We start from the raw sequence: 23,844 nt of genomic DNA, 5'->3' as shown, positions 1-23,844 counted from the left end.
GTTTTTAAGTCTGATTTTATTGACATAAGAGGTCAGCAGTATTCTTAATCTTATTTTGGAACTCAGAATTTAATTTATGCTATAATTAGAGCATATCATTGAAAAACATCACTTTTAAATTCAACAAGATAAAGACTTACAAAATCAGAGAGAAACAAAAGCACTGAAGTCACTGAAAATTCCAAGCAATTTTTTAAATTAGCATTACATTTTATGTGTTTTGTCAAACTAGAGGTTTATGGGTGTATGTGCAATATAACTAAGCAAAATACTGATAACCCACCTTATCAATTGAAGAAAAAGAAAAAAGTATTTAGGCTGAAGTATTTATTCTTTATTACATTTCTTTACACCAGTTAAAAGTGAAGGATTAAGCACTCTCCCAATCTTGAATATGTAACTTCAACTTTAATTTACAGTGCCACCAGCAGACTGCCACAACATATAAAGAAATGTCACACAGTCGTTCACACACGATGCATTGATGAAATCAAACTTCAGTTTTGAGCTACAAGTTCTGCATGGCCTAAAATTGGTGCAAGAGACAAGTGCAAGTCTCTAAACATTTAGCTTTTAGCAGATGGATGGCTCTTCAACTGCCTGTGCTCCCTCTGTTACAGCTTTGACACACTTTGCCATGGTCTGCGAGGCTCTGCTGATGGGATCTGAGGGGGAAAAAAACGGGGGAAAAACATCATTTAACAAAGATTTACAGACTGCCTCACTGGCATTGCTTAAACAAATAAAAAATGTGAAAGTGTCACTTTTAGCAGCACTACACAATGACCCTTATGCCGTAGAGAACATAAAAAAAGGTTCAAAATGGGAGGCGAGCTATTGGCCTGTCTAGCTTGTTTAGCAGCTAAATAATCTAAGGATCGGCTTCAACCACATGGCTGGGCAGCCTGCTCGATTCTCCCACAGTCCTTTGGGGGAAAGAACAGGCTCCTATAATGGTTTAAGTTCCTGATGGTCACCTTCGTTTACATCTTTGTAGTGTTCTATGAGGTTCCAGGACTTCTGAGGGGGGATTTTGACTGTTCCTCCAGATTGCGCTAGGTTCCTCACATCCATAATATAGTGAGTTTGATCCAGAAACGATCAATCACATTTATCCCAGGAGAATCGAGATGGCCGGGTGAGAATATTTATTTTGCCGATGGGGATGCATGCTGTGGAGCGCTGTCCAATGGCCAAAAAAGCTTCGGCTTCTTGACAGAAGGAGCCAGTGTTTGGCCAAAATGTACTGGTGCATAATAAGTTCAGGATTCCTTTTATCTTAAACAGGGCTCCGGGACCCATAGATGCTAAATATTCCCTAAAACAATCAACTTCCTGACACATTTCAATTGGTCCCCTGACATACAAACTTGGATGACTCAAAATTTCCTTCATCTTAACAAGACTGAAGTCATGCTTATTGGCACCCCCCCCCCATCAACTTCGTAAAAGCCAATCCTGTAACCCTATCTGTAGATGGTTCTGTACTTGAGCTTCAGTCTAAATTGAAAAACCTTGGGGCGATATTCGATTCTGGCTTAACATTTGACCCATTGTCAAAACATATTTTTTTCACCTCAGAAATATCGCTAGACTACGCCCTATGTTATTACTAACTGGCTGAAAAGCTGATCATCACATTTGTGTTCTCTCAAATTGGCTACTGTAATGCTGTACTCGCTGGGGTATCTAAATCTGCTTTGAACAAACTGCAGGATGTCCAAAATTCGGCAGCCAGAATCCTGACCAGGTCTAGTGCAACTGATCACATTACTCCTATCCTGGAGTCCTTGCACTGGCTTCCTGTCAAATTCCATGTGGACTTTAAAATCCTCATGCTCACCTATAAGCCTCTGCATGGCTTGGCACCTCAGTACCTGTCTGAACTATTACTGCCCTACTCCCCACCTCGCAACCTTCGCTCTTCTAATTCTGGTCTCCTAACTGTCCGTCTACATTGTATGGGTGACAGGCCCTTCTCCTGTTATGCCCCCAAGCACTGGAACTCTCTCCCCAAGGATATCAGAGAGTCACCTTCTCTAAACTCCTTCAAATCCAGACTCAAAACCTTCTTCTTTAGAAGAGCCTTTAGTTAACTGGTTCCATTCTTTACCCCTCTGCTTCTACTTTTCTTAGTACCACCATCCACGGTCTCCTCTGTATATAGTAATTGTGTTTTATCTTGTGTATTCTTTTTATTTATTGTTGTTGTCATTCTGTAAAGCGCTTTGAGAAGCCAACTTTAAAGGCGCTGTATAAAATAAAGTTTATTATTATATACATTTCAGTTTGAGTTTGAACACGTGTTTTTTTAAAGACTCCACCTTTGTATCTTGATGCTAGTGTAAGGTGGATATTGCAAACTGCTGCCCTTCTAGTTACCAGCGCGACATAAACCATTCGACTCACAGCCACTGTGAGTGTCAAGTGTTCTCTTTCTGGTTGGGTTGGCACCTTTCCAGTTGCCTTAAATATTCTTAGTATTGAGCACTACAGTGCGAATAGGGAGATTCAGCTTTTTATGGATTGTTTTATAGCCATCACACAATGTATAGAGATCAATACCTTTTTCTTGCAGTCCCTGGAGAGCTCTCTGATGTTAACCATGCACAATGATACACTGGTATTACTGAATGGCTTCAACACGTTAGCAATGTTTATTACACTATTTTGTGATATTTCAAAGTGTACCTTGAGCATTTTGGGGCAAAACACTACAGTGTTTTACCGGACTAAAATCAAAACTATTTATCACGCTTAAAACATGAGATTAAATTATTCTTAGTTCATTTACATACAGTGTTGCACTCGTCCATTAGAAAAAAAATGTTCCATGAAAGTCCAGCATAATTTTTATCTTAATCTCATTAAAGGTGATTCAAACTTAACCTGTAACCTGTACTTCTAATATCTCTGGTATTGATCAATAAAAATAATTGCAGCATTTAAAGTGGGATGTTTAATTCATGCTGATCACACTATTTCAACAAATTCCCATTATATATTTTTTCTACTTGTTTAAACACTGCTGGCCTCCAAAATAAGTGTCCAAATGCAGCTGTTTTTTCCCCCCATTAATTTCTGATGTCAGAAAATGTTACCCAGCTTTTCAGCGGAACGTACTTTAACTTAAACAATAAAACAACTCTATAGTAATACATGTCTTAATCAAAGTGTTAGTGTTTCCCCAGTGCCATTTTTTAAAACAACACCAAACCTCCCTTTTAAACCGTTAAAAAAAGAATTGGGTTTTACAAAAACAACAGTGATGTTTATCATTCAAAAGAACTGAAATGTGGTGCATTTCCACCACAGCATGTGAATAATGTACATTTATGGGCCTCATACCTGTCATATAGAAGTCCTTAACTGTTAGCATGGGTGGAGCCAGAGGATCTGCGAGGAGTGTCTGATTGACTGCCTGAAAAAGCAAAAAAATAAAAAGTGGCAGTTGACTAGGTAGTATATGAACAGTGTGGACTGGGCAGACAACACTGCACAAAACACGCTGTAACTGCAACTCTGCCTACCACCCAGTAACCTCCTGGAAAAGATTAGCCCTCAGGAGTCTTTCCGTGTGAAAAAACAAAATGGACCAAGCCAAAAATAGTCAGTCTGCAGCCTTTCCTCTTAAAACCAATCTGAAACTCTGCAAAGTACAACGAAGCACCGAGTGTATTTACAAGAAGAAAGCAAAATCTGTGCATGTAAAACTTAATTATAAATTACATGCTTCAGTGTAAAGATCAGTGTTTAAGATTCAGTAGGGTTGACAGCGGCAGACTCTGTGATAGATCCATTAATTTCCAAAGACACTGTGTCGCACATGTTATACGTAGTGTGGAACCCGGTCATCATATAATTGAACTATACTCGTGCGATGAGGCCATTTATACTGTATGTGAACAGGAGAACCTGAATGTCCACTATTTCTCACAGTTAGCCAGTGCAATGTGCAGAGGAAGGAAATGCTTCTCAAAGTACATCTTGAAGTGTTATGAGAGTCTTATCTCGATGAAATAAAGGTATGTATCAGTATTTCATTTTCATATGGGCATGGCCTTAAAGGGCACAATGCTATTTTTATATTTTGGAGTTAAAAGGAATCGGCATTGATGAGTGCATTTCAAACCATAATGAAAGTAAAATGTTCACAGTAACATGTAAAACCTCCAATTTATAAAACAAAATAGACTAAATTTCGAGGTATGCACAGAATCATACTCTGCGATTCAGAACAAGGCAACCAAACTTCTGATGACGTGTGGCGGCCCTGTTACAGTGTAACCAAGCAGGCCTGTGAATACATCTCTTTAAACCCAAAAAAATATTGCTCTCAATTTCGTGGTGGTTTTCCCGACAAACACTACTTACTTGTTAACTCTGCCTGCAGATCATGTTGGAACATTTCTGCGGTGAGATGTCTGCTGTACTTATTCGAATGTACATCACATGACATTAGTCATTACCGAGACTAGTGAGCAGGAAGGAACGCAATTCATGCCAGTCTTGCTCTCACCCATGGCAAGACCAGTAGCTTGCGACAATGTGGCAACTATGCAGTATTTTCACAAAGGTTTCACAAAGGCTTAATTCAGTTAAAATTGTGTGAACCACACAAATGCTCGGAGCAGCTGTAGTTGCTCAATGGCAGAATATTTGTTGTATTTTAAACTTTTGGCAGCCATATCGACCTTCAGCTCACAACTGGCAGCCCACTGAAGCTCAGCAGGTGTGAGCCTGGTCAATACCTGGATGGGAGACCTCCTGGGAAAAACTAAGGTTGCTGCTGGAAGAGGTGTTAGTGGGGCCAGCAGGGGGCGCTCACCCTGCGATCCATGTGGGTCTTAATGCCCCAGTATAGTGACGGGGACACTATACTGTAAAAAAACAGGCGCCGTCCTTTCGGATGAGACGTAAAACCGAGGTCCTGACTCTCTGTGGTCATTAAAAATCCCAGGGTGTCTCTCGAAAAGAGGGGTGTTACCAGGTGTCCTAGCCAAATTTCCCCCTGGCCTTTACCAATCATGGCCAGAAAAGCGCTATATAAGTGTAAGCAATTATTATTATTATTATTATTATTATTATAAGGTTCAGGCAAAAGAAACGGTACTGACCTTGGACAGTTCGTGAGCCTGCTTGAAGTAGTTGGCCCCCTCGATATCGTCATAGCGCACCAGGTTGGGAGACACCTCGGAGAGCCTGACGCGTACTTCATCCAGGGTGTCGTATGGCAGAGTCACACCAGTGAACTACAAAACCAAGAACCAGGCGAACTGCTTTAAACCTTGTAGTCAGCTTAATTCTTATGTGTAAATTGGTTGCACTTAACTGGAATCAATTACATGTTAAAAACCACACTGTTACAGGACTGATTGTACAAAACAGACACACTGCATTTTCAAACGAGCCGGATGGTTAGTTCATACAAGTTACAAAGAAAACATTCAATAATCAACTGATGGTGATAACCTCAGTCATGAAGACAATCTCTAAATCTTTAGACGTGTAAAGCTTGTATTTGCTTGTTTTCAGAATGCCCCCTCAAAACTACATATGACCCTAGTTTCTTGGGGCAACGTCACATCTTTCAAGCTCTTCAAATCCATTTCTTTGCTCCAGCTGTTAATAATACAGTCAAAAAAAATAGCCATACCCCTCCATTAACATAGCATTTATCAAGCGCATTAAGTACTTAATTTTGACCCTGTTTGAACTATTTGGCAAAAGTTGCAATTTTAACGTGAAAGGCATCCATTCATACTACTATTATGGGACTGATCTGAAGGAATTTTATCTTTAATTATATAATAGGGTATAACCTATTTGTATTTTAGTATGACAAAAGTAAAAGTGCATTTAAAAAAAAAAACTACTTTAGCTCTGCAGGTGAGATTGATCATTGCACCATAAAGAGACTTACTGCATGCACTCAGATATGGAATAAGCATTTACTGCTAAAAAACTAGTGTACTGATTTTCCTAAATTATTAAACTAAGATAACATCCCAGTGAATTGCAGTACTCCAGCTCTGACTTAAGACAATGTTACATTCGTCCCCAGAAGACTCCAGCTCTTAGCATGTTTGAACTTTTCACATAGCATTCCAGATCCCATGGGCCTTAATTCTGCTGGAGCACACGCGATACTACTGTACTCTACCCATTTAATCGCTTGTATAATAAAAAGGGTTTTTATAGTTTATGCAAGGATAAAAGCATCTTTCCCACATTTTTGTGCTTACTCAAATATGTGGTCTGGTAAATGACAAGTCTTTAAAAGTAAAAGTGCATTTTTTTTTTTTAAACAACCTTTACTTTAGCTCTGCAGGTGAGATGGATTGTTTCACCATGTTGATGTTCTGATCTGGAATGCTGGGTGAAAAGTTCAGTGGGCCTTATTTCCCTTGGAGGACAAACTATACTGCTGTACTCTACCCATTTAGTCACTCGTATCGTAAAAAATGGTATCCTCGCATAACTACAAAAACAGGCATGGATCTTTCCCAGATTTTTTGTGTTCACTCTGATATTGCTGGATAAGTCTTCAACTTGGTGTTGACAGGGTACCTCTGAAATGGCCCGAATGATCTTCCAGTCCTCCCTGGCCACGCCGGGTGGGGTCACTGCCGCTCTGGTCTGCTGCGCTCGGCCTTCGGTGTTCACATAGGTGCCGCATTTCTCCGTGTAGGCAGCTCCCGGGAGGATGACATCCGCCATTGGGGCACCCACATCCCCGTGATGGCCTAAAGGAGGACAGTACAGCGCGAAACAGGACAGATGACAACTGGGGATGAGAGGCCTTTCTAATGTGCGGCAACGGTCGCTTTATACGGTAAATGGAAAAAAAATATAGCACTGCTCTGTCCGCAGGACGTTAACTGCCGTAACACAGACGGAGAAATGGGGAAGCTCTTTCCTCTCTGGCGTGGTCCTCACTGGACTCGCAAGCACGAATTTCAAGAGCACTCGACCCCACTAAAGAAACGAGCTCCAATGAAAACAGACTGGTGGGAGATAGTGGCGTGTTTACCAGATGGCCGATTGGCTTGTCATTTCTCTGCTGCTCTTACCCTGGTAGATGACGAAGCAGTCTTGGGGCAAGTCCTGCCTGGTGACGCAGCCGGCATCGGCGCCCAACAAGAACAGCACTTTGGGAGGGTTCTTCCTGATGACCTCCACTCCAGGCTTGTAGCCAAGGTCCAGGGCTGCCACCTGACTAGCAACCCTGGCGCCAGAATACAGACAGATTTGCGTGAGGCAGGTTTCCCAGGAACCTCAGGAAAAGTCGTTCTTCCGTAAAAACATCTAAATCCGTAACTGGATCAGGCTTTTTTGGGGGCTTTCCCAGTACAGGTTTTTTTGCAAATACTGCACACCGATGTTCCCATGTGTGCGATATTTAACCATAAACATAGATATTCAATGAACGTGCATGGAAAACGCATTTCTTCTGATCACAATTTGTAAAAAAATCCGGATCCAACAGAGGTCATTGGAAAAAAAAAAGCAAATTACTTTGTTGTGCCTGGCCGATTAAAACTCTACAAAAGCTGAAAAAACACTCCAGCTCCACCGCCGTAATCCCCGCAATTCTCCTCCGGAATACGAACTCACCTACCCCTCAGCTGCACACAACTAGTCACAGTTCTCAATATGGGCTCCGTGTGCGACAGAGCAAGAGCCGCAGGGATGAGCGACCCACCTGTGGAGGACGTTCAGGACCTTCCAGCTGTCCTGGACCCCGCTGCTGGCCCGGGCGTTTTCAGCAATAGCGGAGACGGCAGCGTGGATGGCGGCCCCGTCTCCCCTCTGCAGGGCGGCGCTGCCCACCACGACCATGGGTTTCTTTGCTTGGCTCAGAACCTACACAGACACGGGCTTTGCTCTGAGCTTTCTTCCAAACCGCCTGTTAGCATGTTAACACAGGTACCATACACCGCCTTTCTACCAACATCTGAGTTGCAGATCACCCTTCTATGGAATAAGGCACTAGAAAAGTTAGTCCTGACTGGGACGTGGTCTGGGAAAATATAATGCCCCCCAAAAAATTATCATACCAAACTCATTCATTTTATACTGCATGTTTCCGCTGAACTTGGGAAAACAGCACTGGGGAATAAATCTTGGATGATCATGGCACGTGCATGTTCTGGATCTTTAGGGAAAACGATTTACCGCCTGGGGTTTCTCATTTTGGGTCTCTCCGGCTCTGCTCTGTCCTCCAAGCCCACAGACTGCCATGCCCTCCCATCCCTCCGGTGGTTAATTAAATCCGCCCATAACAGACGCTGCCAGAGGTCTTTTCTTGTTTTTACAAAACGAGACACCCCAGGCAGTTAATCAGTTTCTCTTCATTTACGGAACATGCGCCTCCCACAATCATCCAGGAAAATTCCCCAACGCTGTTTTCGAAGGTCTGTGGAAACATACAGCATAAAACGCATTAGCTTTGTACCCTGGTCTTTGGAATAAAGTACTTAAAAAGTTAGGGACTGGGACATGGCCCGGGAAGATATAATGTAAAAAAAAAAAACTTATCATACCAAACAAATTGATTTTAAACTTGTACAAACAATATTCGCAACATCATACATCGATAGTTCCAGATGAAAATGGCTTCCAATTCCTACAGTGCAACCAGCAGCCATTTTATATGTCCTGGAAACGAACTACAGCAAAGCATTTCTGCTCAGCGACACTTCTCAGCTGTCTGTTAGTCTACTTGTTGCAGATGCAACAGCTGCCAAAAATTCCTATCCAGCACAGCTGGGTGAACATCCGGGATACTGGCAAATCATGCAAGTTACATTCATAAAGAAGCTGTCCTGCATGGTGCCTATGCTAAAGATGTATCAGCTGAGGATGCATTTTTACAAAAAAGGTGTAAGAAAATCTTGGGTCTCCTTTCTGCAACCAGTTTTAGCATGCAAAGGACATTTTGTATGGAGAGAACACAAGTGCTATATTGGAAGGTTCCAAAATTCGTAATAGCTTTATATGACATTCATTACCAAAAAAACCCAATACTTTTGATTAGCAACAACCACCGCACACGTTTATTTGAGATTTAAGAATTAACTGCGCTCACCCGGGTGATGTAGGCAGCCATTATGTCAGCAGTATTGCCATAGAACAGATCAGGCAGGGAAACTGCTTGCATTAAGGGGGAGGTTGAGTTAGGCTTGCTTAGTCAAGTCCAGAGTATAATGTAGCCAGGACACTGGGCTCACCACCCCACCACCTTTCAAATAGGATCTTCGATGACCAAGCACTCAAGATCTCAGTTTAACATTTCATCTGAAGGACAGCAGTGTCCCAGATCAAGAAACAAGGATCTGGAAATTCAAATCCAGATACAAGAGTACCACCTACAACACCACCAGCAGTGACCAGCTATTTCTCAGAGATCTTCCATCTCAGTACTCACCAGGCTCAGCCTTTCTTAACTTCTGAGATTTGAGAAGATCAGTTTAAAAGACTGCTAACAAGGTTTATCCTAAACAACTATCTACACACCATTACTCTATAAAATACTTTTACAGCACATAGATTACCTTGCTGAAAGGGTGCTTTCCTGAGGCTATATCCTGCAGCACTTGAGTAGAATCCCCAAGATGATCATAGGTGTACCTCAAGTCCACACTGGTGCCCACAACAGCAACTTGGAGCTCATTATGAAGCCAGCTAGCAAGACAAAAAAAAGTGTAAGCTTAAAGCACAACTGCCCACAGACGTCTTTCGCCCACATCACCTCTAATTATCATTGCCATTCTTGTTTCATACCTTATGAATGGATAAGCTGGCTACATGTAGTGATGAATACAGTCACCCATTATGTCAGCAGCATTGCCACAGAAACAGATCAGGTAGAGAAACTGCTTCACCCTAGGTTTATAAAAGGTACCCCCACATCAAGAACAAACGGTACAAAACAGGTAATCCCCAAAACAATGAGAACTGTTGTTGTCAGATACCATTACCATATAACACATCAAGTATGCTATACAGCTATCTATCCCACGTGGAGAAGCAAAACTGTTCTGACAGACTGCAACAACAATACCTACACAACGTTCGCCACTGTGGGTGAAATAAACTACTTTGTAAAGCCTGTAGCGTACCTGTATCCCTGTAGAAATGCTCAGCTTAAACTACTTTTTTTCTCCCCTATTGCTTCAAGTAGTGTTCAAGAAATTACCTTCTCTGCAGTAAAAGAAGAAACGGGGGCAAAAGCAGAATATTTTTAATCTGACGGAAAGCATTTTGTCTGTGGCTCGACCTCTCTGGATAAGTTTATACCCCCCTCCCAGCTTGGACTTATCATTCTTAATGGAGCTCAAATGTTGCATCTATTGTGCTACAATGGGGGTCGCTTGTGTCCTCTTAGACGCCTCTTTTTCTCACTCTGCTGGCACACTGTGCCCACACCAGAGGAAAAGCAGAAGCTGGCCTCAAAAACAACTCTGCAGGTTCACAGATGCCAGACACAGCAAGGTCTGGCTCCACCTGTGCTCCAGACAAGTGCCCTTTCAAGATTACACATTCCCAAGTGTGCTCATTTCTCAACAGAAATTTGTTCAAAAAGAAATACATTCTGTTAAGTTACATAAATGTGTACCACGCACTTAAAACGTTAAAATGTTTAGGCGTGACCACCGATTAAATCTAAATCTTGAATTCAACTGAAATCTGACACAACCTGGGTTGAATTAAGTGCGTTTCACGTGGAGAAAATAATGGTGGCCTCGGCTTCAAAATTTGGGTTCTCAAGCCCCTCGTTTTGCTTTATTAGTAAAAAACTCAAGCCTGCTCATCTTGCGGACTATGCTCTGGCAACCTGAAAAGCGCTCAAATGATATAAAAAACACTCCACGATATCACATTTTTAAAAATCTCTCGGCGAAGGCCTCCCAGAGCTATGTCGCCTCGTATCAACAGACGCATTCTGCCGAGCACGGCATCTCCCTCGACTCTGAACACTACCAACCTCTTCCTCACTCGGGCGTTGAAGAGTGGGGCCTCAAAGCGCGGGTTGGTGCCCACCAGCAGCAAGAGGTCGGCCTCCTCCACCCCCGCGATACGGGTGTTCAGCAGGTAGGTGGATCGCAGGTCGGTGCTGAAACAAACCAACAGTAACAAAAATAAAAAGGGGGGAGGTCTTTCGTTTGTTTTTGTTTTTTTTAACTGAACACCAGAGCGAACCAGCAGGAGAAACAACGGCCAGGAGAGATGTCAACGCGCACGGCGCACAACGGCTAACTGAACGGGGAAAAAAACAACAAAATACCGCAAGCTTGCTTTCACAAACTGCAGGAAAAGCTGGGTGGGAAAACGGGACGTTCCCGGACTTTTCCGTTCATCCGTTTTCTCGCGGTTAAGCAGTGCGTCTTACCCGGCGCCAGCCATGGGGAACACCTCTTCTGTGCACAGAGTCTCACTGTTCAGCCTGTTCAGCAAATCCTTCAGGGCGACCAGGGCCTCTGCATCTACCAGCCCCCCTGCGATGGCTGCTACATCCTTCCCCTGGGCTCCCTGCAGCTATAAGGCAGAAACCAAATCCTCTCACAGAGTCTGTTTTATAGCCCACAGGAAATGAACATATTCTGTCAGTAGCCGTCCTAACACCGACTGAGCACGAAAATCCCAAGTGAACGTTCGAGATACAGCTCTCCCCTTTGGCAATACGCCTCAACATTAACGCTGAGTTCAAGAAAGTATGAGCATGAGAAAGTAAGCATGAGAAAGTCTGCATGCCCATTAAATCCTTGGTCTCTTTCCTAAAACCAATGTAGCTCGCAGAGCTGCTCTGCGGTGCTTTAAGCTAATCCAGCAGTGAAAACGGAGAAGTTCCATAGCCACTGCATTTAAACAGATTTTCAGCGGTTAGGACATTTAAAGGGCGTGAAATTATTTATTTATTTTCGTCACGGGCTGCTGGCTGGTTGACTAGTTGAGAAATGATTTACACGGAAGCAGAGAGCAACTGCAGATCCCTGGTAAAAATCAAGCCTGCTCACCTGGCTGACTACGCTCTGGAGACCTTACAAGTGTGAAACTACTGACAGGTGGAGAATCACTGAAGGATATGAACTCCTTATTAAGCATTTTCCAGCCAACAAAAACCCCCTGTTCCTGACTTGGCCCTTGCAGGCAAATGGAGAAAAAGTGTCAGTCCTCTAGTCTAAACTCACAAACTCCACTGTCTCTGCTCTAGTGCTGCAAAGTGGGAAAAAAAAGATTTACACGCGTGTTTCTTGCTCAGTGTGCAGCCAACACTGAACACCAATTAAATAAAGGCATCGAAATGGCACCTTTGAATTTAAAATACCTCTGAAAGGACAGACTGAAGCAGAAAGCTTAAAATAAGTTTAAAAAAAAGAAAAAAAATGTTTGCGGCTCTTAAAAACCGTCAAATGAAAAAATGTTCACAGAAGAAGTTTTTTTAAAATAAACTTTTCACTTGGTTGTCCTCCGATTTATTTGGTTTACCTACTGCGTGAGGTTTTAAGCCAAAAACTATAACTAAATTGTTTCCGAAAGGGAAGGCAATTTGAAATACAGAACGTGCAGTTCCACTTTCTTCCAAGTCTGGGCAGCTGAGGTGGGAACGCCAAGCCCGAGCGGCTTGAGGGGTTCTGGTGGGTTCCGTACCGCTCCAGCAACACGGACGAGGGTGTCCTCCCAGGAAGTGGGGACCAGCTGCCCGGAGGAATCCTTCACCATGGGCTGGGTCAGCCGCTGACGCTTCAGGCCATCATAGGCAAATCTGTAGCATGAACGGAGACATGGGACCCTCACTTCAGCAGCTTCCTGAAGCACGGAGGTCAATGCAAGAGGAACCCACATTTCAGGCATCAGTTCCCATCAGTGCATTTAACACGTGCGCACTAATTCACTTATTGTGTTTCTGGAGGCAGCGGAGTGACATTTAAAATTCCAGGGAAGACCGATTTAACTTAAAGCATTCTTGAAAGGCCGCGATTTACATTTCGCCTTGGAGAAAAACAGTGTACTTTCTAAACTATCACAGCTAAGATGTTACCTGCGTGTTATTTAGGAATTGTGAAAGGTTCACTTCTTGCGCACTTTTAAAATCTATTAAAGAAACGTGCACATCACATCCGGCTGATCAGACGCACATGGAACGTACGAGAGCTCTGCCTTACCGGGTTTTATCGGAGATCCACTCCTCGTTAATATCTTCGTTTAGTCTCGGCAGGACCCTCATCACCTCTCCTCCCCGTGTGCTGACGACGATGTTACTGCCCACTGCATCCGACACGTCTATGGACTCCGTTTTCCTGTCGATGTGGACAGCTCACCATTAACGAGCTCTTCACGTGCCTGCTACAGGTTTAACAGCAAAACAAGCCGCAGATTCCTTGCAGAATTTGACCCTCTTCTAAAACAATCAGTAAAACTTTGTCTTGAGATGCAGTAGTGCAAATCCCTCTTTCACACTGGCTACTAATTAAAAATTTATGAAGTGGGGGGGCACGCAATGGTGAGCATTGCTGCCTCACAGCACTGGGACCCTGGATTTAATTCCTGGGTTGCCATCTGTGTGGAGTTTGCATGTTCTCCCTGTGTTCTTGTGGGTTTTCTTTTGGGTGCTCTGGTTTCCTCCCACAGTCCAAAGAAACACTGGTAAGTTCATTGGCTTCCGGGAACACTGGCTCTGGTGCGTGTCTGTGTTGTGCAATGGACTGGCGTCCCATCCAGGGTGTACCCCACCTCTGCGCCCGCTGCTTGCCAGCACGGTCTCCGACACACACACACCCTGCCCCCGCGACAGTGTGAAGTGGTTAGAAAATGGATGGACTTATCGAAGATGCCAGTATACGATCACTGCACCAGCTTAAAGGTTTTTAAGTGGACACAATGATGTGCGACAGTCATTTCTCATTCATTTCCTCAGTCATTTCCTACTCCGTTGGGCCCCTGAGCAAGGCCCTTAACCCCAACTGCTCCAGGGGCGCCGTACAATGGCTGACCCTGCGCTCTGACCCCAGGCTCTCTCCCTATCTGTGTGTCTGTGTGTCTCATGGAGAGCAAGCTGGGGTATGCGAAAAGATAATTCCTAATGCAAATTGTAAAGGATTAATAAAGTGATGTTAGTATTATTATTATTTCTTTCATTCTTGCCCTTGCAAGCACCATCCCAGAATAAGCTTCATGATGTGGCACAGATTTGGCTAAGAAAGCTTCCACGGCTCTTAACTGCAGCTGGGGCGATGCCTCACCTGGTCTCCCAGGGGCGGGCAGTGAAGGCGTAGGGCTTCGACGTCAGCGCTCCCACGGGGCAGATGTCAATGACGTTCCCAGACAACTCGGACATGAACATCTTCTCCACGTACGTGCCCACCTGCATCTCGTTCCCTCTCCCTGTGGTGCCCAGGTCGTCCACTCCTGCTATTTCACTGGCAAAACTATGTGAAAAAACAAAACCAAAAAAAAAACATTTGCCCCTCCATACTGTGTTTGCTTCAAATTGCTCAGATGCTCAATTTACATTTTTCTATTATTCTCCAGCCATGTTTAAAGTGTCTTGCAATAATTACAAAAGTACCTGCATGTCCCTTTTAGCACTGAAAGCATCTTCTTTCACCTTCCAGTGTTAAAATATTGGCTAGGAATCTATTAAAATGACACAGTATTCATTCTCCGACACAAATTCTCTTGTTCTTATTTTTAAAATGTATACAAAAGCTTTCAGATTGATAGGACTGGCTTTCCACCTTTTCTTTGTTTCCTAGAGACTGTTTAAGTGAAGTTCGTATTTTACGCTGCTCTTTTCTGTGTCTTCTGTCTCTCTTTCCTATAGTTTTACTCCTTTTCTGTCCAGGAAGATTTGGGAGGGACATGGGAAAGCCTGTAGTTTTCTTTTTCAGAAATTATTTTCAGATAAGACACTGCACTGACAATTTGTGTGTTCTTTAATATTACCTTAAGTATCTTTTGCATCATGTATTTTTGTCGGTAAAAAAAAAAGGTAGTTTTAGTCAGACTGCAGCCTAGTGTGTAGGACATCCAAAGGTGTACTTTTTAGACCTGCATCCTGGCATGTTTCCTAAATAAGTAAAGTGTATTCTTTCACTCAACGGTGAATTTCACTCAAATGCTTCACCACACTGATGATGTGCTCACAAACACTTTACAGAGGTCTGAACCCTCCAGATGGCTCACCGAATACATCTTGTACACTGGATGCAACGAGTCATGATGGTTTTAATGAGAGGACCAATGTTCTTGTCTTCAACTGCTCTCTTCCCCTCTGTGAATCTGCTCCTGTCACTTCCAAACATCATAGACTGGTCCTGAAGAGAAAAACACAATACTACTTAAAAACCACAGTAAAACAGAACCACCAGCTGGCCTTAAGCCTTACAATTCTAAAATGACCTTGAACGCTAACAAGTTCATACCCAGACGGCAACGACTGACCAGTTCAACTCCTCATCTGCGCTCAGAAAAGCAGATGAGTTCAATTTGCTTACCTGAACAGACTCCCTTTTCAAAGCCAAGGAAAATGCACAGTGCTACTTAAAGAAACACATCCTATTTTCAGCGTCAGCCTCATGAAGTCTCATTTTTTTATTTTAAATTTGTGAGCAATGTTACTTGTGTTTTTTGAGCCACCCTCCCAAGTTATTTCTAAATAAAAATGTTAAATAACTGAAAGTTGCCGATTTGCATGGCAAATATTTAGGTGTGCGTTTAACGGTTTAATCTCTAAGCCTTCATCATTACAGTTACCCAGAAAGTTACAAAAGAAAGGAATTTGAATTGAATTTGTTCAGACAATACTTAAAAACTGAGAAACCAGTTTTACAATGTTCCATCTACTGGTATTTTTGGAATGGGACAGTTAATGTATTTGAATATTAAACATTCAAGCATGCAAATACATATTTGCATATGCAAATATTTGACATCGAGTATGCAAATATTTGACATCGGGTATGCAAATGTTTACTTGAATATGCACATGTTTATTTGAATATTCAAATCTAAAATATATATCTGTATCCACCCAGTTACAGTGCCTTTGGTTAAGACCTTACATAAATATAGTCTTTGTTGGCTTGTACAGCTAAGTAAATCGAAATGGGTTTCAAGATTCATGGAAAAGGTAACAGTACTGGTGGCACAGTCTAAAAATATAAAAATTTTCATTTCTTTTATAATTTACTTTGTATTTGTTCCTTTACAAAACTTTTAGAGACTTCCTTATTGAAATAATTCTAACACCACAGGAAAACTCAATCAGTCTCTGCAGGTTCTGAAAACAAAAACCTACAAGCCTTCCTTTACTCCAGTGCAACAAAACGACAAACTTTGATTTGTAGTTTCATTGACTCAGTTCTTAAAAAAAAAGATCAGCTTACAACAATACAACAGTTTGGAGTTAGGGGGCTGAATATGTGGGTGAAATAGTAATTATCACGTATTTGTACAATACCAGGCGCTGCTAATAAAAGCTTTCTAATAAAAAACTTCAAATCTGTCAATTGTCTTCAATAAGAATATCAGTTGTGCCATTTGTCCTTCCTACAAGTAACTGCTAGAAGTGACTTTGAGATCAAGTAGCTATTAGTACCCAAATGAGACAGATGTGCCAAACTGTGTCCTCTCTAACCCTAAACCAACCTTCCTTATGTCCTTTAGGTAGAGGGAAAGGTTTTGTCCTTTAAGCAAACTCGCATTAATGTTTCTTGTTTGTTTTTGGAACTGCTCACAAAAATGAGCACAGACCACAGTGCCTTGCATTTTAACTTTTCACTTTGGTTAGAAACGAACCAGTGGTACTTGAAAACGACATTCTTAACCACAATTTGACTGGGAAAGTCCTCTTGCTGCGATACATTAAAAAGAGGCTGTGGGTGATTGGTAACAGGGGAGAAATCACAGCTGAACCCCAAAAACTGACAGACATTACATTATAACAACAAAACTGATGTAACAAAACAGTTTACTCTAGAATTGAATCTAGCTCAGCAATAGTGTTAACCGAGAGAATGGGACTAAACTGTTTGAACAGAAAATCCAGAGTATTCCTTTTTTTTTTACCTGCAGGTCACATTCTCCACCCTGATCACAAATTGGGCAGTCAAGGGGATGATTGGCCAACAGGAACTCCATAACTCCCTCTCTGAGGAGACAGCAAAACAAGGTGCTTATTGTAACCGCAGCTGTGAGGAGAAGAAAATAATAATATTGCAGCTTGAAACACAAAAGGACAAACTGCTCTTCTGCCCACATTGGCAGGTAATGCCACCTCGCATGCCTTGTTCAATATTTCATGTACATGCATGAGGAGGAAAGACCACAACAACCATCAATGAGAACTCTTTGGCACTCCTGACGAATCGGCATTCGTGTTACACTTCAACACATCAAGTTTGACATGTACTCTTTGAGTTGACTCTGCAGGAATGGCAGCAAGGTTATTGGAAGTTATTCCTCAACACAACCCACTGAAAAACCGAGACTCCTTCAAAACCTTGGAAACTGTTGCCTTGTGCAAAGGATTTGCTAATGCAGACGAGACTGAAAAAATAAATTAAAAGGGATCAATACTAGGGACCACTGCTCCTCCTAATTTATACGGAAGAGTTTACTGGTACCTGAAGTTATCTAGACGTGTTCATGGAGGATACCAAAATAGGAGAGTAAGCAAACACTGCAAAGTAGCAAAGAACACTCAAAAAGACACAGAACTTAAGCAAAAACTTGGTAGATTACATTTAACATAAACTTCAAGGTGTTATACTCAAGCATCAAAAACACAAATTTTAGTTGAAGAATACTAAGGGTAAAACAGCTATTAAGAATTAATAACATCAACTACATTTTATAGAATTCCCTTTTCTGCGGCTAAGCATTACAATAGGCAAACAGAATGTTATGATGTTAGGCTATATAGTTGTAAAGGGCAGAATTTAAAGAATTTAATTTTATTACACTTGTACAGAGCACTAGTAATACCTCACTTGAAGTGACAGCACAATATTGGCCAACACATTAACAAATAAAGATACTGTTGGCTCTAGAATAAATCCAGAATAGATGCAATCATATACATTTCCAGGTTTAAAGGAATGCTCTGCACTGACAGGATAAAATAATTAAACTTTTTCAGTCTTCAACAGAAAAGACTGTGAGGGTACATGATATACGTTGCCTAAAAAAAAATCATTCAGAATATTACTAAATTACTAAAATCAACAACTTATTTCTTCCAAATCCACAGCAAAGAACAGTACTGAGGATACAAGTGGAGTCCATGGGTATGTGCACTTCAAACCGAGAACATAAAAAGTTGTGGATCTCCGGAACAAGCTACCCAGCCGTGTTGTTAAAACCAATGGTCCAACGGCCTTTTCTAATTTGCCATATTTGCATGTTTTTATTTAAGTCTTCTAAATCCACATACAGTTATGAAACAAGATTATTTTCTCTCCATAGCGCATTTCTTCAGATTTTAACTGTCGATATGAAATCAGTGTAATTAAAACAGGATCTGCGCCTGTGGCTGGAAGGTTGCCGGTTCAAATCCCGCAACCGGCAGAGGAATCCTACTCCGTTGGGCCCCTGAGCAAGGCCCTTAACCCCAACTGCTCCAGGGGCGCTGTATAAATGGCTGACCCTGCGCTCTGACCCCAAGCTTCTCTCCCTGTCTGTGTCTCATGGAGAGCAAGCTGGGGTATGTGAAAAAGACAAATTCCTAATGCAAGAAACTGTATATAGCTAATAAAGTGATCTTCTTCTCCGTTGCTCTTTGTTACAAATATATACTACCATGTTTAATTGCAATAATTTCCTGCAACTCTCCACAGGCTTGCCTGCATAACATATCATTTCAGTTTAAACAAAGCAGGTTAGAAAATTGCCGTCATGGTGACACAGTGGTCAGCATTACTGCCTCGCAGCACTGGGGCCCCGTGATCAATTCTGGACCTGGGGTGCTGTCTGTGTGGAGTTTGTATGATCTCTCCATGCTTGCATGGGTTTCCGACAGGTGCGCCGGTTTCCTCCCGCAATCCAAAGAAATGGCGGTAGGTTGATCGGCTTCTTGAAAAACTGTCCCCAGTGTGAGGGCCTGCCCTGTGGCCACTGCTTGCTGAGACAGGCTCTGGAGACCGGATGGATGCTGGCGTAGTGCCGAGTAACGGAGCTGTAGACCAGGGGGATGCTGGGACGAGCCGCTCGCTCGGAGCCTGTGATGCTGCGAAGACCGCAGCAGGGTAGCTCAGTCGGTAGAGCATCAGACTTTTAATCTGAGGGTCCAGGGTTCAAGTCTCCGTTCGGGCAGTATGTTCTGGGCGGAGCAGTGGCTCTGTGGCTGTGACTGGAAGGTTGCCGGTTCAAATCCCGCAGCCGGCAGAGGAATCCTACTCCGAGGCCCTTCACCCCAGCTGCTCCAGGGGCGCCGTACAATGGCTGACCCTGCGCTCTGACCCCAAGCTTCTCTCTCCCTGTCTGTGTGTCTCATGGAGAGCAAGCTGGGGTATGTGAAAAGACAAATTCCTAATGCAAGAAATTGTATATGGCTAATAAAGCAACATTATTTTTATTTTTTTATTAGCGCGGGGACTGGCTGCCCGAGTGGGCCACACCGAGGAGACGGCGGCAGGCAGGCAGGTAGACCGGCCTTCCGGCTGCTCGTTAACCGCTGTTGCTGTAGGAGCTGTGAGAATAAAAGGAACGGCAGCGGCAAAGCTGGACAGACCACAGCAGGTCGGTTCCGGGAACTGGCTGTCAGATCAAGGCAAACCGGAGAGAGACCGCCAAAGCAGACTGCCAGTGGGGGTAGATGCTGATGCAGCCGCAGAGAAGGCTGGTGCAGATGACACTGGAAAAGCACCGGATGTCCAAATCGCAGACCGGCTCTGGGATCTGTAATCATTAAACGGAGCTCCAGCACAGGGGTGGGGGGGGGGGGGGGCCTCAGGACAAAACAGCCGAAGGATGACTGAGTGGCTGAGTGCCCGAATGGCAAAGGAAGGAGCCACCCAAAAGGTGACCCCGACCGCAATTCCTCGTGGAAATGTTCCGGTCTCCCGGGAAACCGCCAACCGCGAGCGGCCACTGGGCCCCACAGGGCATAACACCCATAAGAAGCAGCTGTTCTCTGAAAACACGCAACGGGATGACAGGAAAACACAAACGCAGGGCAGGAAAGAACTACCTGCTCTCCACCTCACCTGGCTTTCTTGGTTTTCTCAGAGTTTGTGAGGATATTCCAACCTTTCATGACTGGCATTGCACAAGCTGCCACGGGCTGAAAAGGCAAGAAAGCGTTAGAAACGGTTTCATTTTACGACTCGTGCTGACACTGCCATGAAAGACATGTTTCTAGATTTCTGCCACCTAGATTCCACTGAAACAAAGACGAAGAGTTTAAGTGATCGTTTCTGAATGTGCATTAAATTAGTCAGCTCTTCAGTTTCCTCAAATTTACCAATTATCTTCCAGCTGACAACATTTCCCTTAACAGTATTAATTGCCAGATACTATCACAATGCTTACCTGCATAATTATGCCATTAATAACAAAGATGTAGAAAGCATTTCAAACACTTAAAATAAGAAATTTAGCACAAAACATTTCTGAATCACAGCCATCTAAACAGCCGTGATGAAAACATTTTGGAGAATTTCAAATCAAAACGCGCAACCTTGCAATTTTGAAAAGAATGGTATTTGCAACACCTGATGCTCATACATCCAACATACGTGATCACAGCTGAATGAAAACAAATGTTTTAATCCTTTTGATATGCAGCTACTTTTACAAAACCACATGAAAAGGTCTTTCAACAGACATTTAACCACCAAAACCCCATGTGATTTTCTCCATGTATCAAAATTCAAAATCCTTTGCACTTATCATTTGAGTTCGAAAGCATGTAATTTGGAAGACCCGTACCTTGGGTGCTTTCTCAATCTCCACCAGACACATTCTACAGTTTCCAGCAATTGAGAGTCGGTCGTGATAACAGAAGCGTGGAATCTGAACTCCGACTTTCTCACAGGCCTAGAGAAAAAAAAACATCAGTTGGGTCCGAATTAAATGACAGGTAACTATTAATACTTTCTATTTGTTTTCCCCCAAAATGTACTTCACCATTTAAAGGATAAATAAAACGTGTAAATCTCATCACCCACATCTCCAAAAGTGGACTGAACTGTCCATACAAACATGGACCACAATACCCCTGCAGTTTCACAAAGTTTACACTGATTTTCAAGATGGTAACCATTTCGGAATACGAACTCACCTGAAGCACTGTAGTTCCTGGTTCAACCATGAGGGGCTTTCCATCCACAAAGATCTCAACAAGGTTACTGGCTGCTGTAGCTGTGGTGCGGACTGCAGACACAAACGAGAAACCCAGCGCAATGAACTCTTCCTCATTCGTTTTTGTAACCTGTCTTTCAGCAGTATGCAAATGCAAGGCTGGCTTGAGGATCACCATTTTCCAGCTGCCTCTTCCAATTCAGGTTTTACTAAGAGCTTTGGCAAGTTCCTCCTACTAAGATAAGATCATTTAATTGGCCATATACAATTTCTTGGGTTAGGAATTTGTCTTTTCACATTGCCCAGCTTGCTCTCCATGAGACACACAGACAGGGAGAGAAGCTTGGGGTCAGAGCGCAGGGTCAGCCATTTATACGGTGTCCCTGGAGCAGATGGGGTTAAGGGCCTTGCTCAGGGGCCCAACGGAGTAGGATTCCTCTGCCGGCCACGGGCACAGATCCTTAGCCACAGTGTCACTGCTCCACCCTTGTTACTTGTTACTCCCTTGTTACTTTTTGTTAAGTAACCAGAAGTACACATTTCCATCCATCCATTTTCTAACCACTTCATCCAATTCGGTTGAGGGGGAGCCAGAGCCAGGCGACCAAAAGACACTAAGCAGGATCCACCCAGGACGACACCCCAGTCCATCACAGGGCACACACAGACGCAGACGCACACCCTCACACCAGGGCCAGGTTTCCCAGAAGCCAATTAACCTGCCAATATGTTTTTGGACTGTGGGAGGAAACCTGAGCACCTGCAGAAAACCCACTAGAACCATGAGAGAACATGCGAACTCCACACAGACAGTACCCCGGGTCCAGAATTGAACCCAGGGCCCCCACGCTGTGAGGCAATAATGCCAGCCGCTGCACCACTGTGCCCCATTAAAAGAACAATCTCTATTGAAACCGGTGAAATGAGCTAAACAAACAAGATTATCTCCAGTCGAGGTAGTGATGAAGGCAGTGGTGTGCAAAACCAAGCTAACAAGAAGGATGGGATGGGCTGTGAATATTCCCCCAGCTGAGTGGGATTACAAGCTATGCCCTGTAAAAACTGTTCATGCCCCTCACAGAGGATCATGTTATTGGATGGGGGTTGTAAACATAATGGGAAACAAATGCAAAAGAATTTAAGGGTCTGGACTGAAAACAAGTTCCACTGCTATCTTATTTTGCAAAGCGTTTCAAATAACACTTCTCAGCACTGTATTCAGCCCGCATCATGATTTTAAGATCTCACAAGACTTGTGGTACAGGAAAAGATTCAGCACTAATTTTTTCCCCCCAATTACAATTTGTTTGTGAACGTGAGCTCGTAACCAGCCTATGAGCTTGTTTCAACGAAGGCTACGGTTGATTTGCTTGAAGTGCTGGAAAGAGCTGACACGCGATCTCTTCCGATTCCACCACACACCGCCGATCTTTCTGGGGGAAGAGTTTGAGAAGCACAAGTACGGATCCTCAGCGGCGTAGTTTATTCTACCAATGCGGATTTGTACAGCAAAATCAAAGCAGCACTACAGCTGCCACACAGGGTTGGGATACCCAAAGACATCAATGCTCCTGCTGTATATACAGGTGCTCCTAAACACCACTCAGAGCAACAGCCCAGGCAGAACTGTCTTGCTAAAGCACCACAAAGTGGCAACATCCACCAAGAGAGATGAACAGCCAGAAAGACCCCAGGCAACACTTGTCTAATGGACATTCCCCCTGTTTACATTTGTGTGCTCAGCTTTAGAGATCACTGATAGATATTTTTTGGGCTTACCATTGTTCTTCCCACTTATGCAAGCTGGGGAACGGGCAGCCCCTGAAAGTGCACGTCTCACCGCAGGTAAACGCAACATGTCGCTGGAAGAAAAACACACATCAGACATTGACACTAGAAGAATGGGTTTCATGAACACACAGACGACCCAGAAACGGCAAAAAGGTCACACGACTCTAAATCCCATGTCTTAACACAACACGGTCCGGCTCTACATATTTAAGACTCTTTAGAAAATGAAATCCCAAAGCTACCTAATGCATCCCCTCACTTTATGTGCAAAAGAACAGCATTAGGACTAAAACACAAAATGTTGGCGTGTACAATGATAAGAACCTCCGACATTCAAAGTGACACTTGGTAAACAGGAGGCAGACCAACAGCTCACAAAGAAATACATTTTATCTCTCACAAGGTAATTAATTTTCAATTCTCCCATTACACCACAGAGCTCAGGTTGTTGCAGGGCACTGCAAGCTACATAACTGAAGAGTCAAGGGCACAGAAAGAGATAACAAACCCCTTCTTTTCACTCTAAAAAACAGCAAACTTCAACGTCTTTTAATTGTAGCTTGACGACAGTTTAAAAAGTAAGCATCTGCATGCCCACACACTAATCACTTCAACTTTAGAGGTCTGTTTTGGTCATCTTACCTTGTCGCTATTTGGCCTTCTAGACCAGAACAGCGGCGCTCTACCAGTATGGCGACTTCGGCAATCTCCGGAGAAAATAACGAAAATGATCAAATAACGTATACC

The 23,844-nt window shown here is 43.2% G+C and overlaps 1 protein-coding gene across 1 annotated transcript; it reads right to left on the bottom strand.

Annotated features, from left to right (window-relative positions):
- Positions 1 to 312: 312 nt before the first annotated feature.
- Positions 313 to 23,804, bottom strand: ndufs1 (NADH:ubiquinone oxidoreductase core subunit S1). Its single transcript, XM_088606816.1, has 19 exons — positions 23,740 to 23,804; positions 23,086 to 23,168; positions 21,287 to 21,378; positions 20,935 to 21,042; positions 20,211 to 20,287; positions 17,074 to 17,155; positions 15,190 to 15,320; positions 14,247 to 14,432; positions 13,170 to 13,304; positions 12,655 to 12,769; positions 11,396 to 11,541; positions 10,991 to 11,119; positions 9,558 to 9,687; positions 7,706 to 7,866; positions 7,074 to 7,228; positions 6,571 to 6,746; positions 5,118 to 5,252; positions 3,349 to 3,421; positions 313 to 665 (listed from the first exon to the last, which is right to left on the bottom strand). The coding sequence occupies exons 2-19, from the start codon at positions 23,162 to 23,164 to the stop codon at positions 574 to 576; spliced, it is 2,202 nt and encodes a 733-aa protein (XP_088462942.1). The 5' UTR covers positions 23,165 to 23,168; positions 23,740 to 23,804; the 3' UTR covers positions 313 to 573.
- Between the last annotated feature and the right edge of the window lie 40 nt (positions 23,805 to 23,844).

Source organism: Lepisosteus platostomus, chromosome 14 (assembly GCF_059453375.1).
Source record: "Lepisosteus platostomus isolate fLepPlt1 chromosome 14, fLepPlt1.hap1, whole genome shotgun sequence".
Lineage (NCBI taxonomy): Eukaryota > Metazoa > Chordata > Actinopteri > Semionotiformes > Lepisosteidae > Lepisosteus > Lepisosteus platostomus.
Note: the sequence above shows the minus strand (reverse complement) of the source record. Positions and strands in the feature narration are given on the sequence as shown.

Bases quoted from the DNA above. Each gene is read 5' to 3' on its own strand.
- ndufs1 (XM_088606816.1), bottom strand. From the start codon at position 23,164: ATGTTGCGTTTACCTGCGGTGAGACGTGCACTTTCAGGGGCTGCCCGT. The intron at 17,156-20,210 runs GTGAGGTGGAGA...CTGTCTCCTCAG, and splicing joins GAGAAAACCAAGAAAGCCAG to AGAGGGAGTTATGGAGTTCC. The intron at 14,433-15,189 runs GTGAGCCATCTG...TTTTTCACATAG, and splicing joins CAGTGTACAAGATGTATTCG to TTTTGCCAGTGAAATAGCAG.